The sequence below is a fragment of the Carassius carassius genome, chromosome 12 (assembly GCF_963082965.1).
Source record: "Carassius carassius chromosome 12, fCarCar2.1, whole genome shotgun sequence".
Classification (NCBI taxonomy): Eukaryota; Metazoa; Chordata; class Actinopteri; order Cypriniformes; family Cyprinidae; genus Carassius; species Carassius carassius.
Genome location: NC_081766.1, coordinates 18528723 through 18544810, shown reverse-complemented (window position 1 = coordinate 18544810; position 16088 = coordinate 18528723). Strand labels below are relative to the sequence as shown.

Genomic DNA, 16088 nt, shown 5'->3' with positions numbered 1-16088 from the left:
TAACAAACTTTAACAACATAAGGGCAGATCCCTTTAATTACAGCTGATGACACTTTGAAATAACGCTGAAGGGAGCGAGGATAAATCATTTCACTTGATTCAAGTCCTCCATCCTCACGTCTTTTCCTTGCGTCCTTCCCTCGCATCCTGAAAGGGTGGAGCTAAGACACGAGGAAAGGAAGCGAGGAAAGGAAACGAGGATGCACAAATATGAATTGAGAAGCACCCCTTATGTCTATGCTCTCAACGACCATCGACCTGACACATAGCGGTCAGTGTTGCCAGATCTCGCGAGACAAATAATCAACCAGGCTTGTGAAAACAAGCCCAAAACAAGCGACTTTTTCTACGGACAACCCCCCCCCCCCCCTTTGGTTCTGGGAAGAGAAAAATAAATAAACTGCATGGTTTTACAATTCGTGGGGACGGATTTTAAACTGTGGGTACAGACTGTCAATTTACATCCATGTGGACAGATTGGTAAACTGTGCGCAGTCTTACAAAACTGCACACAAGGTACAGTTTATTTATTTTTCTCCCCCCTGAGCTTCAGGACAATGACCACAAGAGGGAGTTAAACCACCTTTTAACATTATTATCCAATTATTATTTAACATTAGAAAACTGATGGGATATCAAATATAGACTGATGTACCGAGTACATTATATACACAGTAAACATCTGATAATTAAAAAGTCCAGTCAGTCGCAACTCGCGCGCATTTATTTAAAGTTTACGTCACTCAATGAGGGCGTTTTCCTAACCAGAAAAAAAAAAACATGAAAATATGATGTTTTTCAACGGCTCTGGGTCAGAGCCAATTAGAAGCAGGATGTGGGTGGGAAAAAACTCAGCTGTCTCCTGTGTGTATGGGGGAAAGGGAGGGACAGAGAGAACAGGCTAGAACTACGTTTAAATAACATATAGAAAATATCTGCTTGATAACTTATTATGGGGCTGGGAACAAGCCCAAATAAGCAACTACACTTTAGGAACAAGCCCAAAAAAACGCGACCCGCGACTACCAATATTTGTAAGCGACTTCACAGAAAAACAAGCCCAAAGTCGCTTATAATAAGCGGACTTGGCAACACTGATAGCGGGTCGGTGAGTGAACTTCCGGTGAAGTCCTCCGCCTCTCCTGTTCTGCGTGCGTGGCGGAGGCGGGACGTGTGACGTAGGCCGGCTGTAGCTGAGGTGTTTATTGTTCCTTCCCTTCGAGGAGAGAAAAGGGCTGGCTTAGCGGAGGCATATATCACACACACTTTCCCTACGGTTTTACCGTCAAGGAGCCAATTTAGTAAGGCCATAACAGGTTAATACAGGACCGGTTGGCCATGGCGTACGCGTATCTCTTCAAATACATCATAATCGGAGACACGGGTAAGCAGCGAGCGCGAGCCTCTTATTTCCGCAGTGCTGGAGTCAATGACGTTGTTCAGGCAGAGGAGCGAGGGTGGGAGGACTGACAGCCTGCTAATTCTCTGCCTTTCTCTCCATCTGCCTCGTTAGCTCTTAGCTATACTATTATCGCATACATAAAGTAAATTCCTAAGCATGTGCATCATGTCACGGCAGCGGTTATGAGGCTGTCACGATCTTTTGTTTTCTGCTGGGTGGGGGGAGCTAGCAGGCGAGCTAACCGCTGCTTCACATCAGCTGTTTGCCTCAAAACAACAGCAGCAGCATCTCTGTTTTCTGTTAGCATGACATGTAGAGCGAAAACCCAGCATGCTGTGTACTGGTCAGTGCGTCTATCTCAGTGTTGCCTTGCTGTGATTGTATCTTATTCTAGCCCAACCGAAGGCCACAACAGCCTGGCTAGTTAGCCAACATCGCTAGCAGATATTTACTCTTTCTGAAAATGGCGTTGGCTCATATGCGTTTTCAGAGGGTATTCACGTTTAATAAGCAATGACTCTAAAAGTCCTTTCTTTGTATTATTACTCAAGCCTCACATTAATCAGTCAGGATCCCACAGATTGTGTTTCGATGTCGATAAACCCGTGTAATTGTGGCCTGCTTGTGTTTTCATCAGATTTCTGTCACTGCATCGTTAGGCCTTTCCCCAAGAGAAACGGCAACCGCAGAATATCTGTTTCTGCCTTCAGAAGTGTTCATCTGTAAGATAGTTAACATGTAAACATAGCTTTTTGTTTTACAGAATAGATAAGGTAAACCCATTCATAAAATGCGAATGATGTTTAAATACATCCAACTGTCCATTATGATTTTGCATCCACTTCATTCCAGGTTACCTGTTGGTTTTGCTTTCTTTTTTTTTCAGAACCACTTTAAATTAAGTGTCTTTAACTACCATGTACTACCATTAAAAAATAATAATTTGATACACGCAATTTTCGTGCACATATGTTTTTATGTTGCATTAGTATTTTTTAAAAATACGTTTGATTACATCTGTAAGTAATTTTACAATTACACTATTAGTACTCGCTAACCCACCCATCATAAAACCTCTCTCTAACCTTACCCGTATCCCAAATGTTTTGCAATATTTTTTTTTTTATGTAACTGCATAGTAGTTAAAGACACTTAATAAAAGTAGGACTGAGAACTTTTTTCCCCACAAATAATGCTACAATTTTCTTCCCTGCATAAAATAGCCTATAATAATCTTATACTACTCAGTGTATTTCTACATTAGTTAGGTCTAGATTCAACTGTAGGACTAATGTTGTTTTGAGGATTTTGTTACACTGAAACTTGCAACATCAGAATCATCACAAGGAAGACTCCTTTTATTTGGGTGTACTTGAAATGGTGGTATTTTGTGTTGCAAACATAAGCTTTAACAAGCTTTTCATCAACAGAATAATAGGTTAGTTTGTTTAATTTACTGGGAAACGTCTTTCCTGTCTCACGTGGATCCATTTAATCTTCACACCTATCTATGCCTTAGTACAGGTTGTGCCATAACATCTGATGATCAGCATGTTCTGAAGCCACTCCATTTCAACATCTTACCCAACTTGACTCTTCCACCTGCAGTTGATAAGAGTGACTGAGATTATTCCTTTTGTATCAGGCCTTGGACTGTGCTTCAGTCAAAAGCAACCATCTTAAACTCTTCAGTCCCAAATGCATTTGACAAAACGCTGAACAACAGAGAAATTAGGTTCGTGTCAATCACTTTTTAGGCAGTTGTTGTGTGTAAATTGAGTGATGTGTAAATAGGCTAATGCCTTTGCATGTTGCTCAACTCGGGTCAGATGCAGTGCTAATCTGAAACTTGATCTAGCTAGTCTACTAGGCATCATGAGATTGCTTCTAGTATCTGTATTCATGCTTTAGGTGTAAGTTTGCAGTGTTAAATCTGACACAAAGTGATGTTTTGCTTGATTTCTAGGACAAACTACTTTTTGTTTTTATTTATTCGGCTTTAATTCAAAGTTACCCACAAATGAGAATAAAATAAGCATGTGGCTGGTTTCACACATGCAATCATACAAGTAGTGCTAGTACTTTACATTTCACTTGAGACCGGAGAGAAAGTTTTGTTTTTCTTAGTAAAGTGGTACACATTCATGTAGGCAAAACCAAATACAATTGAGCATTTGAAAGCATCTTATCCCTATTAGTTTTTAGTAGATTTCAGCTGCTTGCTGTGATCATTTTGGCATAGGTTTTATGCAACAGGGTATTACCACTGAAGCGATAACATCAAGCTTTTGCCAAATTATTTATGTTGTCACAATTATTCACAAAAGACAAAACAACAGGTCTTGAAAGCGTATCATTAAGCCTGTTTTTTTTTCTCCAATATAGTCGCTATGTTGTTCTTTAGGTTGAGTGTAGTGTTTGTTGTAGGTGAGTCTGCACATGACGCATTGTAATATCATCATCATTGTTAGGTCTCCATACATCTCTCTCGTGAGCGCTCTTTGAATGCTGCTTGTTTGCTTAGCAACGGCTGTTGCTCATGGTAACGCCTCCTCCTAATGTCATGAGCATTTAACCTGTTTGCGTATCATTGCAGAACCTCTAATCTCATTTCAGGGTATGGGTTTATTTAGTTATGCTGGTAATGTAAAATATCTTAAACTGTTGATTTTTCTTCATTCAATGAATGTAATTCATTTTATATGGAATCAAATCCATGGAGCTGGTGACATTTTGTTAATAAGAAACAAGTATGTCATTTGAAGTAATCAGAAAAACAAAATAAATGTGAGATTGTATTTATTTATTGGCTTGTTTGCTTTGGTTTTCGATTCACATTGCACACTTAAAATTGAATATGAGAGATTTTTTGGATCAGTCCATCATGTAATTGCTCTTAGATGCTGTGTCTGCCCTAATGTGTTTCATTTTAATTTTGTCTTTTCTATTTGTCTGATATTGATCTCTGTGCATGAGTTGTTTTTTTTATTCAAATTCATTTTAGCAGTAATAATGAATGGTATTACAATGGCTTTAATTAAACCATGTATGTTAATGCACATTGTTAGGAAATAAGATAAGAGGGGAAAGGCCTGTTTTAGTCTTAAAACAGAAATAACTCTGTCACTTTAAAAAAAATTTACTTATAGCCTGAACAAATGAGTTTGATATAATGAGATACAGCAGATGTATAGGCCTGAGGCTAATTGTGTCCATTCACGTGTGACCTTCTGTGTTTACTTCACAGGTGTGGGGAAGTCGTGCCTATTATTACAGTTTACAGATAAGCGCTTTCAGCCAGTGCATGATCTCACTATCGGTAAGACACTTTTAACCCAGCCACATTTTCACTTATTAATTAAAACGGCAGGAATGGGTCTCATTAGCACCGGAAGTGTTTTTGTAAGAAAATATTTCACATAATAGTGAAATTTGTGCTGTGGTTGAAAAGGCTCAATCTACTCCATGGATAAATAAATGTATTCAAGTATTCATGTATTTAAAGTTGGCATTTGATAACGGTGTTGTCTAGTTTTATATCACTAATGCTTTAAAATGAAAGATCTAATCAGTATTGTTGATGCAAATCTGAGGTGATGTGTTCAGTGCCCTGTGCTTTCACATGAGTCACGTATCAAGCTCTGCCTTCATTCGTCTTGACAGGTGTTGAATTTGGAGCGCGAATGATCACTATAGATGGCAAACAGATAAAACTTCAGATCTGGGATACGGTAAGATTAAAATCATCTAATTTTTCATGCACTTTATTTTTTTGATGATATGAGTGTTACCATGGCTCATATATGAAACTGACAAATTATAGGTTTTGTTGTGGGAGCGTGCATTTCCTGATTAGACCGATTTGGCCAGACAAAAATGCTAATGCAGCAATATGCCTAAGGCTGCTCATGGGAGTTCAGTTCTGCTGCCAGGCTGTCACATGACATTGAACCTAAATGTCATGTGACTAATGACTGTAGAGATACAATACAATGCTGATTGGCACAATAACAGTGTCACATGTTACGTTGAGTAAAACAGTAATATTATAAATTACTGTTGCAATTTAAAGTTTCCTATTTTAATATGCATCTTATTCCGGTGATGGCCAAGCTGAATTTTCAGCAGTCATTATTCTAGTCCATCAGTGTCACATGATCTTCAGAAGTCATTCTAGTATACTGCTCAAGAACGTGCTGCTTAATATCTGAAGAAACCATGATGCCTTTTTTTGTTCAGGATAGAAAGTTCGAAGGAAGAGCATATTTTGTGTGTGTGCTTTCTCTTTTTTTCTCCCTGTGATTACAGCTGCAGCTCTTCACAGTGAAAGTCCTAAATAAAAATATTTCAGTGAATCGCGTAGACATTTTATGTCTTTCATACTGTGCCACCTTGAAAAGTACTTTTTTTTTTTTTTTTTTTTTTTTTTTTTTCTTCATGTAATTGAGCGTTTGTTTAAAATGACAGCTTTTTTAAATCTTCATTTGACTTGGATCAGTGCTTTGCCAACATGTATAAATGTTTTTCCAGTATAGTAGTCAATATTTTGACATATTCAGGAGCAGACTTGTTCAGTCTTCCTTGTATAAGAAAATCCAGTCATGAACAATGTTGATGAAAGAAAATGTCCCAGCTGCATAGAATCATTCTGGCCAGCAGAGGGAGACAACATATCAATCTCCATGATACTGTGGTTATTGCATCAGTGTTTGTTTTATACGTCAGAATTTCGTACACTTATACAGTCTTTTAAAAAGTTATTAAGAGATGCACAGCAGTTATTTATTGTTAATAATGTCTGCACAAGTTAAATTAAGTCATGTTAAGCATTTAAGACGTTTTCCTGTTTATAGGGGGCTTGCATGGGTGAGGCTGTCTTATGAAAAATGAAATATTGGGATAATTAGGGGTATCATGCAGTTGTTGTTCACTGTGGTTTTGTTGTGATGATGTCACCAGGATTGTAGGGTGTCTTTAAATGTATCATAAATAATTTATTTCATGGTTATTTCAACAAGCTGGAGAAAATGGGGGAGTGTTGGATGAAGTAACAAGAGAAATCTGCATGTCTGGCCTTCCTGTAACCTTTCACTCCAGCAGATGGCAGGCATAACGGTGTCATTCATCATTTATTCACAATGGCCTCCATTAACTCTAATGTTAACAGCTGCCCCGGGGAATGGGTTATTGAATTCAAAAACGTGCTCCTGGCTCATTTGCCTGCTGTCAAAGGGGCTGGGTTGACCAGAGGCCATCTTACACTGTGGCACGCCGATGAACGGTGTCCATGCACTGGGGGCCAGCAGATTGGACAGGCGTCATGCTCTAGAGAAGCATTGTGAGATGGAGAGTCGGTGGTGAGAAGACACTGTGGTCTTTTAGAGCTAGAGTTCCTAGGGCAACAGCAGCCTGGAGGGATTGTGGTGAAGATGAACATCCCCGGTGGACATTGTTGGCAGCTGATTGTTCCTCCTAAACAGATTTTTACTCCGTGTGTGTTTCAGGCTGGACAGGAGTCCTTCCGCTCAATCACCCGGTCCTACTACAGAGGTGCAGCTGGGGCTCTGTTAGTTTATGATATCACAAGGTGAGACAAACTAAGATGTGTTACTCCATTGCTGTACTATGTTGTCTTTCCTAGATTCAGAAGTCCTTTATAAAGGTTATTCTGGTTTGATTTACTTGGTTTGTTTATTTGTGGTGGGGATGTATTATATTTGCAGAAGGGACACCTTTAACCACTTGACAACCTGGTTAGAAGATGCTCGTCAACATTCCAACTCTAACATGGTCATCATGCTCATCGGAAATAAAAGGTCTGTATGCATTATTATTATTTTTATGATTTGTACTATTAGTCTGTTATTATTATTTATGTTTTACATATCGATAAAAATTGCTTATGCAGTTTTTTTGTATATTTTTTTGCTACATGGCCATTTAATTACAGTAAATGAGATTTGAGAAATGAGAGTACAAAACATTTTGTAAAGTGACCCTGGCATCAAATGCACAAATTTACACCATTTACTCAGTTTAAATTTTCCATTTTCAAAATAGTATCAGTTGACGTGACTTTAGGTTCTTTTGGAACTAGTAGATAACCTCTGTTAAAATGTAAAAAAAAAAAAAAATGCAGCCTTTGTGAAAATAAGACTTTTTTGGCTTCACAGTCCAGTATAATCTGAATTCAAATCTGATCTGTTTTTTCATGGCAGTGATTTGGAGTCACGGAGAGAGGTGAAGAAAGAGGAAGGTGAGGCCTTTGCCAGAGAACATGGACTGATCTTCATGGAGACTTCTGCAAAGACTGCATCAAACGTAGAAGAGGTAAAACAACACTTGTGTGGCTCAGAGGTCTTCAGTGCTTGTGTCGGGATTTATGTTTGGCTTCTTGTATGAAAACATGTGCACATACATGCATATAGATAACTCCCTAGGGACACACAGACAGGAGAGAAACACTTTCGGATCGCTGTGGTGGAAGCCAGGAAGCTAAACCAAGGCTTAGAGCTGGCCTTTAAAGAATGGGGGGTGTTAAATTGTGGAAGTCCATCCCCCATAAGACTCCTCAGTGATTAATTTGTCTCATTAGTGTTGTGTGAATTCTCCTGACCCTTCCCCCACCCCTTTATGACGTTTCAATCTCCTATGTAAGGTTCATGCATACTCATAGATTCCCTGCCACACACAGACACACATGCACGAATAGGAGCGCGCACATCTGGCTCAGCCATCTCTTTCTCTCTCGGTGGTAATTGAGCCATAGAGGACTGATTACTCTGGAGAGCTGAAAGGCAGTTGCACCAAAAAGCAAAGCAGCTCTGTTAATTAGGCTACAAAGTACCAGTGGCAGGTCTTAACACTTTAAAGGTAACCCTGCACACTGCCATGTTTATTTTCTCTGGGTGTCAAATGTGTGCTTGATTTTTACTAATAATACACACCATCACTTTCAGCCAAATGGGGGCACCAACCATCAACCATAAAAACTGTAACTTTGAATATGTCAAACTGATCTAATTTATTCATGACATATTGATTCCAGTATGCTGTATTGTTTTGTGTCCAGTATTGGTTGTGTTTGCATTGGTCTCATTTAGGTTCTGTTTGAGTTTATCAGCTTAAGCAGTTGAAGGATGGCATTTTAATCACAAGGATAAAATATGGCTCTTTGTGTTTCAGGCATTTATCAACACAGCCAAGGAAATTTATGAAAAGATCCAGGAGGGAGTCTTTGATATAAACAACGAGGTAACCCATATGACAAGGAAGCACATTCTTTGTATGCTGTTACAAGTTAAAAATAACTGGGTCAAGAGGATTTCCTGTAGCATTGCATTGAAATCCATTATGTATGGTCTGGTGGGTAGATTTAGAAACTTTTCAGCACAGTTTGATTAGCTTTTATGTAGATTAACAAACCTTATCCAGAATGGTGAATCTATATTTTTTTTCTGTGTTAAAATACTTGCTAGTTTGCCTAATTAATATACAGAGACAATGACAATAGAATGATTTTTACTCACCACCATAAACTAAATACTGTGGTTCTGTGACCAGCCTAACCAATGGTGCCCAAAAAAAAATGTTTTTAGGGTGGACGACTAGATGTTAATCCAAACTGTGTTCCAGTTTTGTTTTTTGTTTTTAAACTTGCAGTTTGATGAAGCTGATGGCACTTAAATTATGTGATTTACCTATATTTTTAGTAGAAATTACTAGTTTTTTTATTTTTTTTTTATCATATTCTAGTCTCACATTGGATGATTGATACCTTGTGCACTGTAGTGATGTTTTCCCACAGTAGCCACATTGTTGTTCTCAAATCTATGCAAATTCAGAAGTAAAAGCCAATGGAGCATATCAGTTGTTAGTATTATACTTGTTTGCAAGTGATCTTCAGGCATTGAAACAGCCAATAAAATGTTCAGGAATGTAATGGTAGTGAATACTTGTAAAATTGTATAAATTTATGTACGACTGAAGTTAGAGGAAGGGGCAGGACGATGACTTGCCTTGAACGCAGATGTACTCCAGGGAAAGCTCCACACAAGCCCTCCGGCCCTTCAGTTTCGCTCTATTGGCTGGCAGCCAACACATAAATTCCTCACATCTTGCAAGTTAAAGCCATTTGATGGAGGTGAGGCCACTGCAGCTATTTTACTGGAGTAGGTGGAAAAGTTTTTTTTTTTTTTAAGGTTAGGGCACAGAGTCCAAACCACATCAGCTGATAGAAATCCTGGCCAGGAACCTCAAGGCTCACATGTGAGCTCAGGTCACTATAAATCTGATTTGGCCCAATGTAGTTTCCTGAGAATGTTACAAAAGCGCAGCCTCGCTACGGCGTGATGTTTTTTTTGAGCGTGAGCCCACTCAAGGGAAAAGTTGGCGTGGAGGACACCTTTGTGTGATGAATGAAAGTGCCACCAGCTTGGGTGTGTGTGTTTTTAAAGCTTTGGCAGGTTTCCCTGTGTCTGTGCTACCGCTGGAATAACACTCGAGGTTCTCCCGCCTCAGTGCCGACAAAGGTGGCCCAGTAATTCAGGCCTACAGGGGCTGGTATTTTCTGCTTAATATAGAGTTATCTGACAGTACAAAGTCACCACAATTTCACGAGTTCTTTTAACTTATGTGAGGTCTTGTCATCAGAAATGGAAATGAGTGTTGGTAAGTGTCTCATGTGTGTTTGATTTGTGTGCAGGCTAACGGAATTAAGATTGGACCCCAGCATGCTGCCACCAACTCCACGATGGGCGGCAGTCAGGGAGGACAGCAAGCCGGAGGGGGCTGTTGCTGAGCACTACCCTTTACCCTCCAGTCTTCTCCATGTCCCTTATGTTTCTACTGGACTGGTCGGGCTCACTAACATTTTCTTAACTTCCCACAGCCCAGGCCCCGGATACAAATCATATGTTAGATGGCTGTCCAAATATATATATATATAAGTCCAGGTCCACTTCAAACCTCCTGACAAACTCCTGAAGCCTGTTTGGGCTGCAGCAGACATTATATGGTTACTAGTAAAGAAAAAGACAGGAGCTTTGGAGTTATTATGGTAAATATATTCATGTTTGTTTCTCAGCAAGTTGTTTTTTTTTTTTTTTTTTTGCCCATTTGACTTCAAGCTGAACTGTATTAAACACTACAAAAGTCATCTATAGTATTTTAATCAGTTTATGTTGGTGAATTCAATGAAAACTGTGGTGAACTCTGAAGTCAAATTAAAAGGAACGTAGAGCTGGTCTAAAAAGAACAGCGGTTATCAAAGTGAAGAAGCAGAAGAAAAGACTGTTTTAAATCTGTATTTATAATTCACATTCTGTATATATAGTTATCATTTCTTGCTTTGGTGTATGTTGACCGAGCTAGAATTCTGTACAGAATTTGCTTAAATTCTATACTGTATGAATAGAGCTTGAAACTACAACAGTATTGTGATATTTCCAAAACCGCTTTGACACAATTTTAAGGTAATCTTTTACTTCATTTATTTTAGTTTGGTCCTGCGATCTGCCTTGGCTATTCGTATCCGTGCCCCCAATTCTCCTCAGTGTATAGAAACTCTGGCTCTATATTCCTATTTTAATGCCAAATTTGTGTTTACCTGTGTTCTAAAATCATGGCTCCAGATATGGATCACATCTCCGAAACTAGATCTGCTGTTTGCCTTAAAAGATTTTGGGACTTCAGAAAAAAAAAATAACACATTCATGTTACACCGGATCCATTTCAGTAATTACGTGCAATTGTATATTGCATATGATAACGCTAGACTCACTTATCCATTAGACAGACATTCACGCATACATGACTATACCTATATATCCATACAAGTCATCACATATGCATGCATTTGTATGCATATAAATGTTTTTTTTTTTTTTTGTTCTTCTCTTCAAAGTTAATTTTGCTCCAATGCAGTCCGCTATGTAAAGTCAGTGCAGTTCTACAATAATTTAAGTGTCTGAGTGATTGTGTAAACCCTTGCTTCTCTTGGCACTATGTTGTTAATAGATATATATGGTGAACATCTTGTCTGTTGTGTAAGGGGTGTGATAAAGCCAAACCTGGAGTAACTTTGTGACCCTCGACTTTATTTGCTGTGTTCTAAAAACAAATGCTATCACGAAAAAATATATAATAAAACCTTCTAAACTGAGGTTTCTGGAAATTCTTATTTAATTTTTTTGCGAAGGCGCTAGCAATGTGGTGCTTTGCATACGACAAAAACGCTTTAGTTTCTATATATATATATATATATATATATATATTATACATACATATTCATTCGTGTATGTGTGTATTTGTTGTTTTTTTACTATTCCGGTTTAATTTTTTGCATAGAGAAAAAGTTAAAGTGAAATCATCTGATAATACAAGTTCTAACCACAAAACACTGTGCTGGCGGCAGAAGAATGCAACAACCCAAATCTGTTTACGTGCATATAGATCTGACGTAAAGATTAAGGGCAGGTATGAACATCCGGGGTACCATCGCCAACAGCGATTGGCTGGTCAACGATACAGGTAAATTCCTCTTGTATGTATAGTCTATAATTGTTCGAATAATTGTAAAGTAATGACTAAAAAAAAGCAACCACAGCATGTTTAATTGTCTTGTTTAATTCTTTTAATTGATAAAGACAAAATATTCACAAAAGTAAAAAATATATGATTCGTTCACACATTTGTTTACATATAAAACAGCTGTACGTTGCGAGTTTCTCAGCTAGCACACAAACATGCTTTAAAACTTAAAGATAAAACAAAATCCGATAGCAAACGTTTATTTTTACGCATAATGTTCTTTTACTAAAATTGTTAGATAAAACATGACAAACGTTCTAAAGTTTCAAAAACTCAAAATATAGTATGAAAATATTCAACAATTTGTCCACGAAAATACTGCAGTATCGACACAATACGTTTCGCAATTTTATAAAGACCTGGAAAGTAAAAGGAAAAAAAAGCAGTTGCGTCACAGCCCGGCGAGGTCACTCACGCGCACGCATGTTTATCCAGCGAGTCATGCACGCGCCCCCTGCCTGTGGAAGGTGAGCGCGAGAGTCTAGAGGAGAAGACACGAGCCTGGATCGATCGGATTAAACTAGAATTGAGTGAAATTAACACAAAAGAGAGAATCAGAGTCGGCGAAGACGGGACTTAGAGACACCGACTTTACCGACAGAATTTGAATTTCGCCAGTTACTCACGTATTGAAACGGATTTTCGGGATATACGAAGAGGAGTTAATTGGTTGAAAACCCTAAACTGACCCGCGTTGAGGAGGGTAAGGATTCACCTTTCTTTCTACTGATACACTATAAATCCACCGACTTTATCAGTCATACAAAAACTTACTTAGTTTCAAACCATTGTCATTGTTGTACAAGTATACCCGCACTTTCATTGTGAGAAAGGTGTTTTTGCGTGTACATTTAACTTGTTTTCTAACATGGTGGTGCCAGCTGTATAAACCGTGTTTTAAAACGGCGAAAAGTTGTTTTAATTCAAATCTTCACAGGGAAAACCGAAACCGCACGCTAGTGTCTTCGTTTCTTTGTATTTTAACTTCTCGAAGAATCTCAAAGTAGCTCGAGCACATGCTAACATTAGCTGGTTTAGCTCACACGCAGTGCATTGTATAGAGCCGCACGGATCCCTATGGGAGTGGAAGCGAGAAATGTTCGTTAAATTGCGTACAAACGATTAATTTCCTTCAAGGTCTAAAACACCGCGTCTACTCTTTATATGCTTAACGAATTGGTAAAATTATTTTTTTCAAAATCACATAATGTGAGCGTTCGTTAGCAAGCTAATTGTTGAGACACGAGGTGGTTTGAACGTAGAGGTGAGTCATTGGCCGAGCCGAACGAGGGAGATCCCCGACCCCTCGTATCAACAATTTCACTCACAAATAGTTTAAGCACACAAATCTGCACTTAAGGATAACATCAAAGTTGCAGTCCTTGTGTTCTTTGCGTACAACATTGGACGAGGCTCGAGATGGTTTGTGGAAACAGAAAAGCGAGTCGGAAAGTGCGTTCGTCCGAAGGACATTAACGTATAGATCCCTGGGAAGGTTGCTTGAGGCCAGATGGCCACTCCCTCGTTCTTTTTAATTATAAGTTTATATGAGCTAAAGCTCTCTTGTATTTTATTACTAACAATTGATAGACGTGACTTGTTTTCTAAGCTGAGGATAGGCTCTGTTTTAATCGCTCGGTCGGCTGTGAGCAGTGCGCTGGAGACGCAGAGGGTAATGAGCTGCTTGAAGTGACCGAGCTGCTGTAGGACACGGACAGACGACTTCATTGTCTCACAACAAGCTAACTAGCTAGCTGGACACAACTCGTCTCACGTTTCTTTTGTCCCCTTTGCCTCTCAACAGGTAGACGGGGTTTAGAGGGAGGGAGGGGGGATCGGACGACACTTTATTTGAGGGGAACTGAAAAATGCACCTGGTTTATTTATTGGACGAGTTTCCGTGTTTTCAAAAGTTTTCTATTTTGTTTATATCGTATTCTGCGTGAAGTCGAACAGGATTTAGTGTCTAAACTCCATATTAAAGCCTCACACGAAACTTTAAAAACACCTGCTTCATTAACAGCGTTGACGGAGAAAAAAAAGCGAATTTGTCCTGTAATGTTTATGATGCCGTTTTAAAACACATCCGGATTTTGTCGATTAAATTTACTTAAAAAAAATCATTCAAAACACTTTTTTCAACTAGCAATCTTAAAATGGAATTCTTTGATGTTGGTGCCGTCGTTGTCTCGCTGCCTCTCAAGTCTTTAACCTAAGATGGCAGCTTTAAATGCGCGTCGGTCCACTCTGCGCAGATATGAAGCCGGTGTGGCCGAGCAGATGTTTGACTGCTTTGTAGTCGCTTTAGGCTATTCCTCTTGCTTGCCTTTTCTTGTGGTTGCCGGGGTTTGTTCACTAGTTGCATCAAATCGAAAAGTCAAGTGCCGGTTCCTCTTTTGTACTTGGGAGAAAAAGTTTTAATTCAACATGTTGTTCCAGTAAACATTTCGCATCTAGTGCAAAGTCGCTTACAATGCATAACTTCGCCCATATCAAAATACTGGAGTGATTTCCGAGAATATATTGTTTACGAGAGTTACATAATCTTCGATGTTGAGTTCAGAGAATTTCTTACCGATTTACTACAGTTTTAATTATACTAAAGGGATTTTCGATAGTAACTTCGTTATTATAACCAATTTTTGGCACTTTAAACGAACGATTAGGGGATGTTTTCGTCGGTTTATTATTGTCTCAGTCGTTTTGTACTTTTTGTATTCATTTTATGCTTTAAGATATGGACTATTGTAGTTTTGTAACGATGCAAGTATGACACATGATGGCATATTTTGTTGAATGTACTTAAATCATGTGTTTGTTTCCTAAAATATGCAAACAAGATCAATTTAGCTATGTTCACCAATGCATATGAATGATAAATAGTGTTGGTTTAGTATTGAAATGCTTTACCTTGGCCTTCAGACACCTTAACACTTCAGCAATACACCAACTGAAATATCTGGATTCAATAAAACTGGGAAAAGTCAACTGTGGTTCTTAATGATACAATGAACATGGAAATCCATCACAGTTGTATGTAGCACAAGAAATTAGCATGAATGTAATTGTTTCAGTTTTTAATAATTTTAAATTCATGCAACTTGTCCTGGTACTAACTAGCCAATGACTGACTGACAAATCTGTAGGACGGCAGTAGATGTGGGTCAGGCACCCCCTGCATTGACACGTGCACACAAACACTGGCATTGGACAGTAATTTCAAGGCTGGTATTTCAGTTATCTGACAACATGCTTTCAATCTACGCCAGGAACAGCACCGCTGTGTGCAGGCTCTTTCCCTCCAACCCCTCCTCACTAGCTGTGGGTTAAGCAGGAGGGCTGCAGTGGCCTGTTGTGCTGCAAAACAAGCAGGCTTTTTTTCCCTTCTTTCTGACCATCCCCCTCTTCCCTGCCACACAGAAGATGGAGGAACAGTTTCAGATGAATAGCTTGGAATGGATGAGTCGTCTAATATTCAAATCAGAACTGCTGGCCTTTAATGGCCAGAGCTGTTTCTCTGAGAGTTTAGATATATTTAAAAGATTTCTAAATGTATGGCCTTGCTGCGTATTTTTTATTTTTTTATTAAAGTTCCTATAAACTTTTTTTAAGGTTCTTTTATTATATGGGCAGCAAACAAAGTGGTGCAAATAATAATAAAGCAATCATATCTACACTCTGCCATCTGAACCTCTCTGTCAGCGTTTTATCTGACCTTTCTTAATATCTATAGACGCTTTCATAATCACATCCGCTGTTAATATTGGAGTGCGTGCAATTCATGCACGTTTTTGTGCCATTTCCCCATTTTTTGTGTTAAACAAAGCAGCCTTTTTCCAATCATATAACAACTTGCTGCTTAAAGCCACATTCTCTCAATCCTTAGTCTTTTTGGTAGCAGCTTTATTGTAGTAATTCCCTTCAGGTCACCTCTATTTCCCATGTGGCTACAAGCAGTCGTCAGAGCCTCAGGATATGTAACCTTAAAATCATCAGTCAAAATGTCAAAATGAGTTTTAGCACTAACATTGACATGACAACTTATGAGATCAATTTTTTTTAAATCATCGACTAGAAGGCTATTGCATTAGTATAT

General features: G+C 38.7%; 2 protein-coding genes across 2 annotated transcripts in view; one reads left to right on the top strand and one right to left on the bottom strand.

Moving 5' to 3' along the window:
• LOC132155024 (serine/threonine-protein kinase N2-like) overlaps window positions 1–16088 on the bottom strand; it is a 328421-nt gene that overhangs the window by 293199 nt on the left and 19134 nt on the right. The window lies entirely within an intron of this gene.
• Window positions 1169–11564, top strand: LOC132155015 (ras-related protein Rab-2A-like). The gene is made up of 8 exons (XM_059563780.1): window positions 1169–1384; window positions 4650–4721; window positions 5066–5133; window positions 6907–6989; window positions 7126–7218; window positions 7621–7732; window positions 8588–8656; window positions 10107–11564. Exons 1-8 carry the CDS (start codon window positions 1339–1341, stop codon window positions 10200–10202), a joined length of 639 nt encoding a protein of 212 aa, XP_059419763.1. The 5' UTR covers window positions 1169–1338; the 3' UTR covers window positions 10203–11564.